Source organism: Saimiri boliviensis, chromosome 2 (genome assembly GCF_048565385.1).
Source record: "Saimiri boliviensis isolate mSaiBol1 chromosome 2, mSaiBol1.pri, whole genome shotgun sequence".
NCBI classification, from domain to species: Eukaryota; Metazoa; Chordata; class Mammalia; order Primates; family Cebidae; genus Saimiri; species Saimiri boliviensis.
In genome coordinates, this window is record NC_133450.1 from 240,922,308 (window position 1) to 240,938,508 (window position 16,201).

At 44.9% G+C, this 16,201-nt stretch overlaps 2 protein-coding genes and 1 pseudogene across 5 annotated transcripts in view; 1 reads left to right on the forward strand and 2 right to left on the reverse strand.

The window, feature by feature from the left end:
* The window catches only part of ANKRD18A (ankyrin repeat domain 18A), a 44,824-nt gene extending 43,378 nt beyond the window's left edge, over window positions 1-1,446 (reverse strand). For all 4 annotated transcript variants that reach the window (XM_074395633.1, XM_074395631.1, XM_074395632.1 and 1 more), the window contains exon 1: window positions 1,207-1,446. In XM_074395633.1, the coding sequence (XP_074251734.1) occupies window positions 1,207-1,415 (209 nt within the window). In that variant the 5' untranslated portion in view covers window positions 1,416-1,446. The remainder of the gene's footprint in view (window positions 1-1,206) is intronic.
* A 389-nt stretch (window positions 1,447-1,835) lies between these two features.
* On the reverse strand, window positions 1,836-3,748 carry LOC120366388 (uncharacterized). Its single transcript, XM_039475102.1, is given in 9 exon segments — window positions 1,836-1,865; window positions 1,867-1,941; window positions 1,973-2,058; window positions 2,061-2,288; window positions 2,291-2,375; window positions 2,377-2,448; window positions 2,450-2,617; window positions 2,619-2,742; window positions 3,717-3,748. Coding segments are annotated over 9 exon segments (900 nt in total).
* A 60-nt stretch (window positions 3,749-3,808) lies between these two features.
* Window positions 3,809-9,339, forward strand: LOC141583806 (pantothenate kinase 3 pseudogene; annotated as a pseudogene).
* Window positions 9,340-16,201: the final 6,862 nt, after the last annotated feature.

The window sequence follows — 16,201 nt, forward strand, 5'->3', positions numbered from 1 at the left end:
AAGTACGGTAGTTATTAGCTATTGCTGCTTACTACCTTAATGAAACAGCAGTCTATTTGGATAGAAAGAGCTTGGTCTTTGGATTCGGTTCCACTAGGGCTTAAGTTCTTCTACTTTGAACTCTGTCACTTACCAGCTTAGCCTTTCTGTACCTCAATTTCCTCATTAATAAAATAAAGATGACAAGAGCAGCTAGCACATAGGGACAGCACTGTGATGCTTAAATGAGCATCTACGTAAAGTATTTAGAACCGTTTCTAGAACAAGTAACAACTCAATAAGTGTTAGATTTTTGTTTTTTGAGACAGGTTCTCACTCTATTGCCCAGGCTGCAGTGCAATGGTGTATTTATACCTCACTGCAGCCTGGAACTCCAAGGCTCAAGCAATGCTCCTGCCCCAGCCTCCTGAGTAGCTGGGACCACAGGAGTGCACCGGCATACTCGGCTAATTTAAAACAAATTTTTTGTAGAGTAGGGATTTCACTTTGCTGCCCAGGCTGGTCTCAAACTCCTGGCGTCAAGGGAACCTCCCACCTCAGCCTTCCAAAGCGCTGGAATGAAGGGTGTGAGCCACTGCACCCAGCCAGATGTCATAATTATCACTATTACTACTACTTAACAAAAACATTGTCATTAAGTAAGATGCTACAATTATTCCTATTTTGAAGGACAGTTTAAAGATCATGGCACATTTTAACATATCTGATATTGGAATGGCATTTATTTTTTTATAACCATTGGTAGCATTTTAAAAATTATCTCATTAATATAGAAAATAATAGGGTATCACACAATCTGTGAGGCCTGACATTACGTGGAATACGACATACACAGCAGGTCTAGGGCAGTTCTAGGCACCAAGGAACCCACCTGCCACTTCCACGCTTCCCTCTAAGAAGCCCCAGGGAAGAACCTCTCTACACAGGTAGATTCAGGTGTAAAAGGGACACAGGGTTCCCCTCTGAGGACTTTGCACCTGCTGACAGTGGCTCACGGTGTTTTTGGCACGGGGAGGCGTTCTCACTGGGCGCCTTCCCACCGTGTGGGCCAGCAGCAGGTGCCTCACTTGGGGAGCTGAGTCCCTCCAACTCTCCGCCGAGTGCTGCGGGCAGCGGTCTGCAGCGCGGGGAGACGGGGCCGCGGCCCGGGACGGAGAGCGGCGGGGACCGGGGCCCCTCGCAGCCCGGCCCAGCCCCGCTCGCTACCTGCCCTGCCTGTCGCGGGCGTCCACGTCCCGGCTCCGGCGCCGCAGGCAGCGCTCCACCTCCGCGGCGTCGCCCCGGGCCGCCGCCCTGTGGACCCTCCGCAGCTCGCGGTCCCGGACGTGGTACCCGGGACCCGCGTACTCGTCGTGCCCGGAGGCGCCCAGCGCCGTGCGGCCCGGGCGCCCCTCGCAGCTGAAGAGCTTCCTCATGGCGGCGACGTCGCCGTCTTCGCAGCCGCCCGCCGCCCGCTCCTGCGCCGCCGCGGCCCCTGGAGGCCGCTCCGCCCGCACCCGGCCCCAAACCCGCGCCCAGAGCCGCGACGGAGCTCGGAGTCCGCGATCCAGCCGGGCCCCCCGCGGCCGCCGACCGCTCGCAGCCAGTGAGCCCGGGGAGCCGTTGGGCGCGCGCGGGGCTCCGGAAGCCGCTCCGCGGCCCGCGCGCCCGGCAGGGGGCGGCCGCGGCTCCCGCGCGGGGCCAGCGGCTTCCGGGCTCTCCTGGGCTCGCCGCGGCCTCCCCGGAATCGCAGGTGCGCAGCCCGCCGACCCCAGGGCCCCCTGCCGTGGCCGCCGCCCCGCTCCGCCTCCGAAGGGAGGTCCGGGCAGGGGCCTCTCAGCTGCCGGGGATGGGGCTCAGGGCCGCCGCGCAGACCTCCTGGTTTGGGCCGCAGCCACGGCGACATCTGGCCCCTGTTCGGCGAGGCTGGGAGCGCCGGCGAGCTTGGGAGGTGCCCGGCGGCTGCCGGGAGCGGGCCGAGAGCGGCTGCAGCCCGGGCGCCCAGGCGGCGGAGCACGGCCCGGGCGGCCTCCGGCTCGCGAGTGCACCGGGCCGGAGAGCCCTCCAGGCCCTGCCCCGCCCGGCTCCTCCTCTGCGGGAGCTCGGGACTCCTGGCCAGGCGCCCTGTGCAGCCAGCCCGGGTGGGGCTGAGGGCCGGCTCCCGTTCCTGTGCAGCCGCTGCACGGCAGACCGCCTGGCTTGGCCGCAGCCACTGGTTCATCTGGCCCGGGTTCTGAGATGTTGGGAGTGCGGGCGGGCTCGGGGCTTGCCTGGAGGCTGCTGCCTGTACGCAGAGGGTGGCTGCAGCTTGGCGCCCTGGAGGGCTGGAGGGGCATGGCCTGCGCGGTCTCGGGATCGCCAGCGCGCCCAGCCTGAGGGCGCCCAGGCCGGGCCTCCGGTCCCACGCTTCTACCGCAGGGAGATCGCGGCCGCTGGCACGGGCACTCGGTAATCACCCGGGGATGGGGTTGAGCGGCAGGTTCTCAGTTCTCGCCCCGGTGCAGCCGCTGTTTGGCAGAATGCCTGGCTTGGCGGCAGCCAGCAGGACACCTTGTCCTGGTTCTGCGATGCTGGGATCGCCAGCGAGCTTGGGAGGTGCCAGGCGGCTGCTGCCTACGCACAGAGGGCGACTGCAGCTTCGGCGTCCTAGGCGGCGGAGCATGGTCTGGGGGGCCTCCGGAATGCGTGCGCGCCAGGCCTGACGGCCCCACTGGTGGTGCCACCCACCCTGCCCCGCTCCTCCTGTGCTGGAGCCTGGAGCAGCTGCAGTGGGCACTCTGCAGTCACCAAGGATGGAGTTGAGTTTTTTCTTTTCTTTTCTCTTCTTTTCTTTTTTGATTTACTTTTTTCGGAGATGGAGTCTCGCTGTGGCCCAGACTGGAGTGCAGTGGTGCGATCTCGGCTCACTGCTGCCTCCGCCTCCCAGATTCAAAAGATTCTCCTGCCTCAGCCTCCCGAGTAGCTGGTATAACAGGCTCGTACCACCACGCCCGGCTAATTTTTTGTATTTTTAGTAGAGACAGGGTTTCTGCATAGTACCCAGGATGGTCTCGATCTCCTCAGCTCATGATCCACCCTCCTCAGCCTCCCAAAAGTGCTGGGATTACAAGCGTGAGCCACCGCGCCCGGCCTGGAGTTGAGTTTTCTTAGGCCATGCATGCACACAAAACGGGAACTATTAAGTGAGGTTATTAACTTGTTAATTGACTTTATTTTGGTAATTATTTCAGAATGTGCGTGTAAACACCTCACACGTACACCTTGAATACGTACTATTTTTATTTCTCTATTATACTTAAGTAAAGCTGAAAAAATTAACAGGATTGAAAGGATAAACCCACAGTTCTATAGTTACAGTTGGACCCTTCAATACCTCATTTTAATTAATGGATAGAAAAACCAGACAGAAGCTTCATGAACTAAGGGCCTAGAAATTCACTTAGGTATTAAATATGCTCCCTGAAAGCCCCCCAAAATAGACTGTGATCGCATCAAAGGCCTGAGCTGACTCATTCCTTCAATTAAACTAAAACACCGTAACAAGGGTAAAAGACAGCACAAAGGTGTGATCAGTGACCAAGGAACCTAAAATTTATACGTTGCTCAACTTCAAAAGAATTCGTGGGCGGTGGCGGCTACCGGAACCAGGGCCTTTTGTTTGGAGCGGCTGCAGGGAGGCCTCGGAGCCGCTAGGCCGCCGGCCTTCCCCAGCTAGCTGGGTCCGGACCGCCCCTCACCCGGGTGGGGGGCCGCCCCCCGGGCCGGGCATCGCCGCAGGCGCCGCCGCCCCGCCCTAGGCCCACCCCGCCCTGCCTGAGGTCATGAACCAGCCGGGCCTCGCCACCCCGCCGCCCGAGTCGCCAGCTCTGCTCTCGGTGCTTCCGACCCGAGGCCGTCCCTTGCCCCTCAGGCCGACGCCATGAAGATGAAAGATGCCAAGAAGCCCTCTTTCCCCTGGACCTTGGGGGAACTCTAGCAAAGCTTTCGTACTTTGAGCCTCTTGATATCACAGCAGAGGAAGAACAAGACGAAGGTGAGAGTTTAAAAAGTATTCGGAAATATCTGACTTCTAATGTAGCATATGGATCCACCGGCATTCAGGATGTACATCTTGAACGGAAAGATTTAACACTTTTTGGCCGAAGAGGGAACTTGCACTTCATCAGATTTCCAACCCAGGACCTGCCTACTTTTATCCAAATGGGAAGAGATAAAAACTTCTCAACACTGCAAACGGTGCTATGTGCTACAGGAGGTGATGCTTACAAGTTTGAAAAAGATTTTCGCACAGTTGGAAACCTCCACCTGCACAAATTGGATGAACTTGACTGCCTTGGAAAGGGCTTGCTGTATATAGACTCTGTCCGTTTCAATAGACAAGCGGAGTGCCATTATTTCTATTATTTTGCTAATGCCTCAGAGCCTGAGCGATGCCAAAAGATGCCTTTTAACCTGGGTGATCCCTATTCACTGCCGGTAGTGAACATTCAGGAGTCAGCATTTTAGCAGTCCATTCCAAAGACAACTGTAAACGAGCGACTGGGACGAGCCTTGGAGAGGGTACCTTTCTGAGTTTATGCAGTTTATTGACTGGCTGTGAAAGTTTTGAAGAGGCTCTTGAAATGGCATCCAAAGGTGAGAGCACACAAGCTGACAAGCTGGTCCGTGATATTTATGGAGGAGGTTATGAAAGATTTGGTTTGCCAGGTTGCGCTGTAGCATCTAGTTTTGGGAATATGACTTAGAAGGAGAAGCGAGAATCTCTTGGTAAAGAACATCTGGCAAGAGCTACTTTAGTTACTATCACCAGTAACATTGGTTCTGTGGCACGAGTGTGTGCTGTTAATGAGAAAATAAACAGAGTTGTCTTTGTTGGAAACTTTACATGTCAACACCCTCTCAATGAAACTTTTGGCACATACACTGGATTATCGGTCAAAAGGTCAACTGAAAGCATTGTTTCTAGAACATGAAGGATACTTTGGAGCAGTTGGTGCACTTCTTGGGCTGCCGAGTTTCAGCTAAAGAATCAGGTCTCTCTCTCTCTCATAAATGTCATCCAAGAGGAACTAAAACCAGAGGCGTTGTTACTGCATTGTTTGTCACTGGGAACCAGAGGATAAAAGAGTAGCATAAGCTGCCGAATGTTGCCATATTAAAGGAGAGAACTTAGTAATGTGAAGTATTTCTCACTGAAATGCTTTCCCTTTTGTATATAGCCAGTGTTAAATCCTTAAATGCAATAAGCCTCTGATTATTGAGCTTCCTCTCAAAAAGATGTTTTAATTTTATGTAGCCAACTTTGCAGTACTGCATGCTCAAACACAAATCTTAAAGTATTGGAAATGTTTAGCTTATGAAAATAATCGACTCTGAATATTTGTTACAAGTCTGTTTTATGTGTTTTGATTACCAGTGAGCAGAAAATAATATACCCTGTATCCAAAGTTATTGAAATGGCAAAGGTGATCATTTTATGTGATTTTAGAAATGTAAAGGCAATACTTCTAATTATTGTAGTTTTTTTAATGTATCACCCCAAAGCATGTTTATGTAATCTTTTCCCATAAGTATCTTATCTCAAATGCCATAATTAACTGAAATACTATTACCAAATTTTCACATGAATTCTAAAATGAATTCTAGGAAATGGACGTTTGGTGACATTGCACTTTCTATATTTTACAGGAATTAATCAATACATGTTGAAATGTTAACATTTTAAACAAACAAACAAACAAAAAATTCGTAAGCACTGATATCATGTGACAGTTGGATCCACAAATTCCATAGAAAAACCTGTGAACAACTCTACAATTATATCTTCGTTTTTTTCTTCTCTAGTTAATTAAGATGTCACGAGAAGCTCCATAAGTAATTATAGCACATGACAAACATGCAGAATAATAATAATAATAATAATACACACAGATGTGTTAGCAGATTTTTAAAATAAATAAAACCTTTGGAGATGACTGAGGCAGACAGTCTGGCTCACCCATGGTAGTTCATTCTAGACAAGTAAATACCTGTCTGTGCCAAAGTGGAATGATGTCACTCAGACATCCACACATTTATTATCATAACAGTAACCACCCCCTTAAGGCAGGCACCTCCCTGGCACCAGGAATGAGCAGAGAACTGATCTACAGCTAGAAACTCCTCCTGGCTAGCAAACTGTACTTAAGTATGCCAAGTAGCAATAAGCCACTGAGAAGAAAGGGTATCCAGAAAGATCTCTCCCTCCTAAATACCTGTTCCTGGAACAATGAGTCCTGTTACATGGCTCATAACAACAATGAAAAGGAGGAAAAAAATAAAATACTTGATGTTGTGAAACTATAGATCTAAATGGAATGAAGGAGAGCATCCAGGATTTTACAACCATACTTTGAAGATCTTTAAGGAGTAAGATGCACGCCAACAGGGCACGTGTCCATTTTATAGATGAGACGGTCAAGACCAAACAGAGGGGATATGGAAAAAAAAAAAAAGAACCATAATAGAGAGGCCAGCTTGGACCTTTATGGACTTGGCTCTTCACCATGGATATTTTAGAGAAGTCCTTGTAAGCCTTTGTTGCTAAGTTTGTTGGACATCCATAAATAGTCCAAGTTGAGGGAGAAAAGCTGGGCTAATTTCTTTGAAGCTAATGATTCAGCTGTGCTGATATATCTCATTCAGTGCATTTATAGTGATAATGTCTTCTGCAGGTGTACAGGCAGCATGTGACTTTCTGGGTCTCCTTTCTTTTGACTCCAGAATCATTCCCTCTCAAGTACAGTATGATGTTTTCTTGATCTTCCTCCTGAAAAAAATTTTAAGTAAGAAAAATGCTCCTAGATATTTTGTCTGCTTTTTAGGGATTACTACTTGAGGAGGTTTGCAGATGTTAGCACATTCCTAAGAGATGTAAACCCTTTTCTTTAAATGCCTGAGTATTATACAACCTAAAGGCTCTGGGTGTGGGGAAGGTAAAGAGACTGTGCAAACAAATGATAGATGGAAAAGATACAAAGACAGATTTCAATCTCCTAACCAAACAAAGTTCCCTTCGCTCCAGAGATCCCAAATAAAATGAGGCTGCAAAGCTTCTGGAGCAGAAAACCACTCTAGCAGAGCCTTATGCTCCCTATGAAATCACGTCTCCGTTGCCTTGCTTATTTTCCAGCCTGAAGTGTGTTTCGTCTTTGTTCGTGTTGGCTGGGAAAAGTGTCTGTATATTTGTGATCCCCCTCCTCCCACTTTCTTTCTACCTTACTTGCCCTACAACTATCTAAAAATAAATATATGAATTAATTAAAACACCTCAGTTGAAAGGAAGAATATGTCTGAGAAAGCTTACAGACTCAAAGGACCAGAAATATTGTGTGAAAAGCTGCATTAATAGCAGGGGAGGCTGAAAACTCCTAGAAGAAACAGACAGCAGGATATAGTGCTGGTTTTCTAAGCATAGACCCCCTTTTTAACATAAAAATCTTGCATAGAGCCCCAATATATGAAACAGATCAAAGCAGTGTTTTTATTGGTATAAATCTACTTTTAGAATTTACAGAGTACTTATTATAGCATCAGTCAATGAGAACAATGAGGTTGTCTTTATGAACTAAAAATATTGAGATCAGGATTATGAATAAGTTATAGTTTTATGTCCATTTCTGCATGCAAGATGTTTCTGGTTTTGGTTTAGGTAGTCCAATATCAAGAAAATCCTGATTCACATAGATGTGTTCTTGTAATCTTGAGCTTTAAACCGATTGAGATGGAAAAAAAGAAGATACTTTTATTTTTAAGTTGAATCACTATCATCACCTAGCATCTATTCCCCTTCATAAATATTAAGTGGATAAGCCCCAACATGTATAATAGACATTGCAACAATTGATAATGAGATAATATGATATTAAGAATGTTGACTGCCACTGCCCATCCACAGTCTAACATGAACCCAGCCTAGACCCGTGAGCCTTCCATGGCATGTGATTGAACCTTGAGGCTGTGAGTCAAGTTAAAGTCTCACCTGTACAGCTTTATTGGAGGAGGCACACACAGGCTTGAATAAAAAATAAGCCTACGCAAAGCTATGTGTATTCTAATCAGTAGCATATTGTTCGGAAGTTCCAAGGCATACGGTGTTTATTCCAGGGTTTGCATAAAACAATGCTGGCGGCCTGCGAGACATTGCGGTGGTATCTAATGCAGAGAAACTGGGTCATGTGTCTCTTGCTTGTGTCAGTGAGGGTTGCTTGTTTGAATGGATGTGTCACTATTTCTTTTAAATTAAAATGTGATTTTCTGTTAATTCCAGAGTATATCAGAATACAGTTTAAAACCTCCTCCTCACTGAAACCAATACTGTAACTTTTGCACAAAATACTGTAAGGATGGGAACAAATACATGTGGTAAAAGTACTTAAAGCACCTTGCAAGTTCTTTTCTCTTTTTTTGTTTTGTTTTAAAACTGAGTCTTGCTCTCACCCAGGCTGGAGTGCCGTGGCATGATCTTGGCTCACTGCAACACTCGCCTCCCAGATTCAGGTTATTCTTCTGCCTCAGACTTCCAAGCAGCTGGGTTTACAGGTAGGCACCATCACACCTGGGTGATTTTGTGTTTTTATTAGAGAAAGGGTTTTGCATGTGGGCCAGGCTGGTCTCGAACTCCTGGACTCAAGTGATCTGCCCACCTTGGCCTCCCAAAGCGCTGGGATTACAGGCCTGAGCCATGCCTTACAAGTTCTTAATAAATCTTATTATCATTAAGTGAGAAGGCATTCTATTTTAAAAGATTTCTACTTGCCTCTTTATTGACCCATCTTTGTTTATTCATCCTGTCTTTTGAGGGTACCCTGGGGATATGGGCTCTGCATCCTTTCCCATGCTGTTAGGTTGATTTTGCCTCCAATGCCTCCACTTTTGATATTTGATCTACCTTTCTGAGCTAGCTGATCCTTCGTACCACCATTAAACTTTTGTTTTACTATAGGTCTTCCTTTGTCTCTCATACTATATTGTAACATTAGCACTTTTATAACCACTAAAGCACCTAACACCATGTCTTGTTCATTTAAGATACAAATGTTTGTGTATTTGTGGAATTGAATCGTTGCATCATTTGTGTGTATGTAAAGCAGTAGAGAGAAAGAACCCATATACACATCCCCAATCCCTGTTCTCCCATAAGAAATAGATTGAAACCAATGGTCAGTGTAAGATCTCTTATGAGATCTGCCCCTTTAAAAAGCATGCTTACTGAGGACATGGGTATCTTGCCGAGAGACATCACTTGATAAAAATGTAAATTAGATTATATAGAATTTTGTGACTGAAATCTAATTGGAATCAATTTGAAAGTTTTCTTACAATGGAAACATCAAATACCATGGCAGATATGTGTTCAGATATCTTACCATTTGAATTTAGGATTGTTTCCAGTTCACTTTTTTTTTCCCAGATACTAAACATTTTGAAAGATGTATGTACATTGAAAGGATGTATGTAATTAATGTACATTAAGTATATGCCTCTCTTCCCCTCAGCTAGTATATTTTTGATTTCCATAAATATTTAGTTTCTCTAAAAAGGTAAGTGTTGTCCATGTGATTGGCATTCTTTTTTTTTTTTTCCTTTGTTTTTGCTTTCCATCCATAATTTATTTTTAAAGAATCTTTAGATGTAGCTCGACCTATCTTAGGTCAGATACTTGCCTCAGAACCAGTTAATGCTGATGGTAGATTTTAAATATATATTTATTGCGTCTTACATTCTGGGGTACATGTGCAGAACATGCAGGATTGTTGCATAGGTATGTACATGGCAATGTGGTTTGCTGCCTCCATCTCCCTGTCATCTATATCTAGCATTTCTCCCCATGTTAACCCTCCCCAACTTCCCAACCAACCGCTGTCCCTCCCCTATTCCCCTACAACAGACCGCAGTGTGTGATGCTCCCCTCCCTGTGTCCATGGGTTCTCATTTTTCAACACCTGCCTAGAGTGAGAACATGTGGTGTTTGTTTTTCTGTTCCTGTGCTGAAAATGATACTTTCCAGATTCATCTATGTCCCTACAAAGGACATAGTTCATACTCATCCCTTTTTATGGCTGCATAGTATTCTATGATGTATATATGCTACATTTTCTTTATCCAGTCTATCGCTGATGGGCATTTGGGGTGGTTCCAAGTCTTTGCTATTATAAACAGTGCCACAATTAACATTCGTGTGCATGTGTCCTTATAATATAATGACTTATAATCCTTTGGATATATACCCAGTAATGGGATTGCTGAATCAAATGGAATTTCTATTTCTAGGTCCTTGAGGAATCGCCACACTGCCACAATGGTTGAACAAATTTCCACTCCCAACGACAGTGTAAAAGTGTTCCTATTTCTTCACATCCTCTCCAGCATCTGCTGTCTCCAGATTTTTTAATGATTGCCATTCTAACTGGTGTGAGATGGTATCTCAATGTGATTTTGATTTGCATTTCTCTAATGACCTGTGATGATGAGCATTTATTCATATGTTTGTTGGCCTCATATATGTCTTCTTTTGAAAAGTGTCTGTTCATGTCCTTTGCCCACTTTTGAATGGGTTTGTTTGTTTTTTTCTTGTAAATCTGTTTTAGTTCTTTGTAGATTCTGGATAGTAGTGCTTTGTCAGATGGGTAGATGGCAAAAATTTTTTCCCATTCTGTTGGCTGCCAGTTCACTCTAATGATTGTTTCTTTTCTGTACAGCAGCTCTGGAGTTTAATTTGATCCCATTTGTCCATTTTGGCTTTTGTTGTCAGTGCTTTTGGTGTTTTAGTCATGAAGTCCTTGCCTATGCCTATGTCCTGAATGGTTTTGCCTACGTTTTCTTCTAGGGTTTTTATGGTGTTAGGTCTTATGTTTAAGTCTTTAATCCATCTAGAGTTAATTTTAGTGTAAGGTGTCAGGAAGAGGTCCAGTTTCTGCTTTCTGCACATGGCTAGCCCGTTTTCCCAACACCATTTATTAAACAGGGAATCCTTTCTCCAGTGCTTGCTTTTGTCAGGTTTGTAAAAGATTAGATGGTTGTAGATGCATGGTGTTGCCTCTAAGGCCTCTGTTCCGTTCCATTGGTCTATATCTCTGTTTTGGTACCAGTATGATGCTGTTTTGATTACTGTAGCCTTGTAGTATAGTTTGAAGTCAGGTAGCATGATGCTTACAGCTTTGTTCTTTCTGCTTAGAACTGTCTTGGCTATGCAGGCTCTCTTTTGGTTCCATATGAAGTTTAAGGTGTTTTTTTTCCAGTTCTGTGAAGAGGGTCATAGGTAGCTTGATGGGGATAGCATTGAGTCTATAAATTACTTTGGGCAGTATGACCATTTTCAGAATATTGATTCTTCCTAACCATGAAAATGGAATGTTTTTCTATCTGTTTGTGTTCTCTCTTATTTCCTTGAGCAGTAATTCATAGTACTCCTTGAAGAGGTCCTTTACATCCTTTGTTAGTTGTATTCCTAGGTATTTTATTCTCTTTGTAGTAATTGTGAATGGGAGTTCACTCTTGATTTGGCTCTCTTTTAGTCTGTTATTGGTGTATAGGAATGCTTGTGATTTCGGCACATTGATTTTGCATCCTGAGACTTTGCTAAAGTTGCTTATCAGTTTAAGGAGATTTTGGAATGAGATGATGGGGTCTTCTAGATATACAATCATGTTGTCTGCAAATAGAGACAATTTGACTTCCTTCTTTCCTAATTGAATAAGCTTTATTTATTTTTCTTGCCTGATTGCTCTGGCTAGAACTTCCAATACTATATTGAATAGGAGTAGTGAGACAGCACATCCTTGTCTAGTGCCAGATTTCAAAAAGAATGCTTCCAGTTTTTGCCCATTCAGTATGATATTAGCTGTGGATTTGTGGTAAATAGCTTTTATTATTTTGAGATACATTCCATCAATACCTAGTTTATTGAGAGTTTTTAGCATAAAGTGTTGTTGAATTTTGTCGAAGGCTTTCTCTGCATCTATTGAGATAATTATGTGGTTTTTGTTTTTAGTTCTGTTTATGTGGTGGATTACACTGATAGACTTGCATATGTTGAACCAGCCTTGCACCCTCATGATGAAGCCTACTTGGTCGTGATGGATAAGCTTTTTGGTGTGCCATTGCAATTGTTTTTGCCAGTATTTTATTGAAAGTTTTTGCATCTATGTTCATCATGGATATTGGTCTGAAGTTTTCTTTTTTTGTTGAGACTCTGCCGGGTTGTGGTATTGGGATGATGTTGGTCTCATAAAATGATCTGGGAAGGATTCCCTCTTTCTGGATTATTTGGAATAGGTTCAGAAGGAGTGGTACCAGCTCCTCTTCATATGTCTGGTAGAATTCGGCTGTGAAGGCATCTGGACCTGGGATTTTTTTGGGTGGTAGGCTCTTAATTGCTGCCTCAACTTCAGACCTTGTTATTGGTCTTTCCAGGGTTTTGACTTCTTTCTGGTTTAGGCTTGGGAGGGTGCAAGTGTCCAGGAATTTATCCATTTCTTCCAGGTTTACTGGTTTTTATGCATAGAACCATTTGTAGTAATCTGATGGTAGTTTGTATTTCTGTGTAATCTGTGGTAATATCCCCTTTATCGTTTTTTATTGCATCTATTTGATTCTTCTCTCTTTTCCTTTTTATTAATGTGACCTAATGGTCTGTCTGTTTTGTTGATCTTTTCAAAACACCAGATCTTGGGTTTATTGATTTTTTTGGAGAGTTTTTTGTGTCTTTATCTCCTTCAGTTCTGCTCTGATCTTAGTTATTTCTTGTCTTCTGCTAGCTTTTGAGTCTTTTTGATCTTGCTCTTCTAGGTCTTTCAATTTTGATGATAGGGTGTCGATTTTAGATATTTCCTTGCTTCTCATGTGGGCATTTATTACTATAAATTTTCCTCTAGACACTGCTTTAAATGTGTCCCAGAGATTCTGGTATATTGTGTCTTCATTCTCATTGGTTTTGAAGAACATCTTTATTTCTGCCTTCATTTCATTGTTTATCCAGTCAACATTCAAGAGCCAGTTGTTCAGTTTCCAAGAAGCTGTGCAGTTCTGAGTTAGTTTCTGAATTCTGAGTTCTAATTTGATTGCTCTGTGGTCTGAGAGGCTGTTTCTTATGATTTCCATTATTTTGCATTTGCTAATGAGTGATTTACTTCCAATTATGTGGTCAGTTTTAGAGTAGGTGCGATGTGGTGCTGAGAAAAAAATGTATATTCTGTGGATTTGGGGAGGAGAGTTCTGTATATGACTATTAGGTTTGCTTGGACCAGATCTGAGTTCAAGTCCTGGAAATCCTTGTTAATTTTCTGTCTCTTTGATCTGTCTAATATTGACAGATATTAGTGGAGTGTTAAAGTCTCCCACTATTAGTGGAGTGTTAAAGTCTCCCACTATTATTTGTGTGGGAGTTTAAGTCTCTTCATAGGTCATTAAGAACTTGTTTTATGTATCTGGGTGCTCCTGTATTGGGTGTGCATGTATTTAGGATCATTAGCTCTTCTTGTTGCATTGATCCTTTTACCATTATGCAATGTCCTTCTTTGTCTCTTTTGATCTTTGTTGGTTTAAAGCCTATTTTATCAGAGACTAGGATTGCAACTCTTGCTCTCTTTTTTGCTATTTGCTTGGTAAATCTTCCTCCATCCCTTTATTTTGAGGCTACACGCATCCTTCCATGTGAGATGGGTTTCCTGGGTATAGCACACTGATGGGTTTTGACTTTTTATCCAATTTGCCAGTCTGTGTCTTTTGATTGGGGCATTTAGCCCATTTACATTTAAGGTTAATATTGTTATGTGTGAATTTGATCCTTGCCATTTTGATGCTAGCTGGTTGTTTTGCCCATTAGATGATGCAGTTTCTTCATTGTGTCAATGCCCTTTACACTTTGATATGTTTTTGGAGTATCTGGTACTGGTTGTTCCTTTCTATGTTTAGTGCTTCTTTCAGGAGCTCTTATAAGGCAGGCCTGGTGGTGATGAAATCTCTGAGCAATTGCTTGTTCATAAAGGATTTTATTTCTCCTTTACTTAGGACGATTAGTTTGGCTGGATATGACATTCTAGATTGAAAGTTCTTTTCTTTAAGGATGTTGAATATTGGCCCCCACTATCTTCTGGCTTGTAGGGTTTCTGCTGAGAGATTCACTATGGATCTGATGGGCTTCCCTTTGTGGTTAACCTGACCTTTCTCTCTGGCTTCCCTTAGCATTTTTTCCTTCATTTCAACCCTGGTGAATCTGACTATTATGTGCCTTGGGGTTGCTCTTCTTGAGGAATATCTTTGTAGTGTTCTCTGTATTTTCTGGACTTGAATATTGGCCTGCCTTGCTAGGTTGGGGAAGCTCTCCTGGATAATATCTGGAAGAGAGTTTTCCAGCTTGGATTCATTCTCTCTGTCACATTCAGATATGCCTATCAAACGTAGATTAGGTCTTTTCACACATAATCCCATATTTATTGGAGGCTTTGTTCATTTGTTTTCACTCCTTTTTCTCTAATCTTGCCTTTCGATAACATTATTTACATTTTTTACGTTAGTTGCTAGAATGCGATGCGAGAAGGCAGCGTTTCCTCAACCTCACCCGGCAGTGGTGTGGCCTGCAGCCTTCTGGACAGGATTGGGGGTGGGGATTTGGGGGCGTGTGAGCCCCCGAGCTGGCTCAGCAGTGCGGTCTGGGCCTATTCCCAGAGGCTTCTTAGCCCCAAGCCTGATTGTCCACCCCCAGTCTCCTCAACAGCGAGAGGCACATTGTCCCGCTGTGTAGAGAATCTTAGTTCTTCTGTCTCCTGCCGCATATTTTCAGGAGCTGGACAGCTCCCAGGTCCCAACCCCTGTCTCAGAAATGACTTCTCAAGTCATACCCTGCAGCAGCATTTTGTTAGCCTGTTTTGTTGTTCTTTGTTTGTTTTGAGATAGGGTTTCACTCTTCTTGCCCAGGCTGGAGTGCAGTGGCACAACCTTGGCTCACTGCAACCTCCGCCCTCCGGGTTCAAGCAATTCTCCTGCCTCAGCCTCCCGAATAGCTGAGATTACAGGCACCTGCCACCATGCCCAGCTAAGGTTTTTGTATTTTTAGTAGAGACAGGGTTTCACCATGTTGGCCAGACCGGTTTCAAACTCCTGACCTCAAGTGATCCATCCGCCTCAGCCTCCCAAAATGCTGGGATTACAGGCGTGATCCACTGCACCCGGCCGAGCCTCTTTTGTGACAGTTGTGATTCGTTGGATCTAAGCCCAGTTTTGTTTTTACTCTGACTTGCTGTTTTATAAGTAGGCAGCCTAGTTTAGACATTTTAACGGCATTACAGGGATGGGAAATCCCTGGGAAGAATTAGCTGACCAGGCAAGGTGTGTGGTGAGGGCATTGCACGGCAGGTGGAAGTTTAGGTTATTTGGGATTACTAAGTTATAGCAACGGAATTTATGAATGAATTACCCGAGTGAGTGAATAAATGACTGAGTAAAGAAGACTTACCTGAGGCCAGGTGTGGTGACTCACACCTGTAATCCCAGCACTTTGGGATGCCCAGGTGGGCAGAGCACCTGAGGTCAGGAGTTCGAGACCAGCCTGACCAACGTGGAGAAACCCTGTCTCTACTAAAAAAAAAAATACCAAATTAGCCTGGTGTGGTGGTACATTTCTGTGATCTCATCTACTCAGGAGGCTGAGTCAGGAGAATCACTTGAACCTGAGAGGCGGAGGTTGCAGTGAGCCGAGGTCACGCCATTGTACTCCCACCTGGGTGACAGGAGCAAAATTCCATCTCAAAAGAAAAAAAGATGACTTACCTGTAATTCCAAGGCCCTCTACCCTCACCTGGAGTCAGGGCAGGAAGGATGACAGGTGTGGATGGAAGGGCGTCGCTGCAGGTGCTCTTCCATCTGGCTGGAAACCCTGTGTGGACAGGCAATGCAGCCACAGCAGCTGGTGCGCTTCCCTCCTTCAGGGGCTTCCTGAGTCCGGGGCCACACCATAGGCTGCACTTCAGGAAATCCAAAACGGAGCATGACAGACGTGTCGTCACAACTGAGCAGTATGTACAGCAGTGGAGGTATCTAACAAGAAAGGCAGTTCTATGCTTTTGGAGGGGTTTGGGTGTTTTTCTTTTTTGAGACAGGGTCTCACTCTGCTGCCCAGGCTGGAGTGCGGTGGTGCAATCACTGCTCACTGCAGCCTCGACCTCCCAGGCTCAAGCAATCCTCC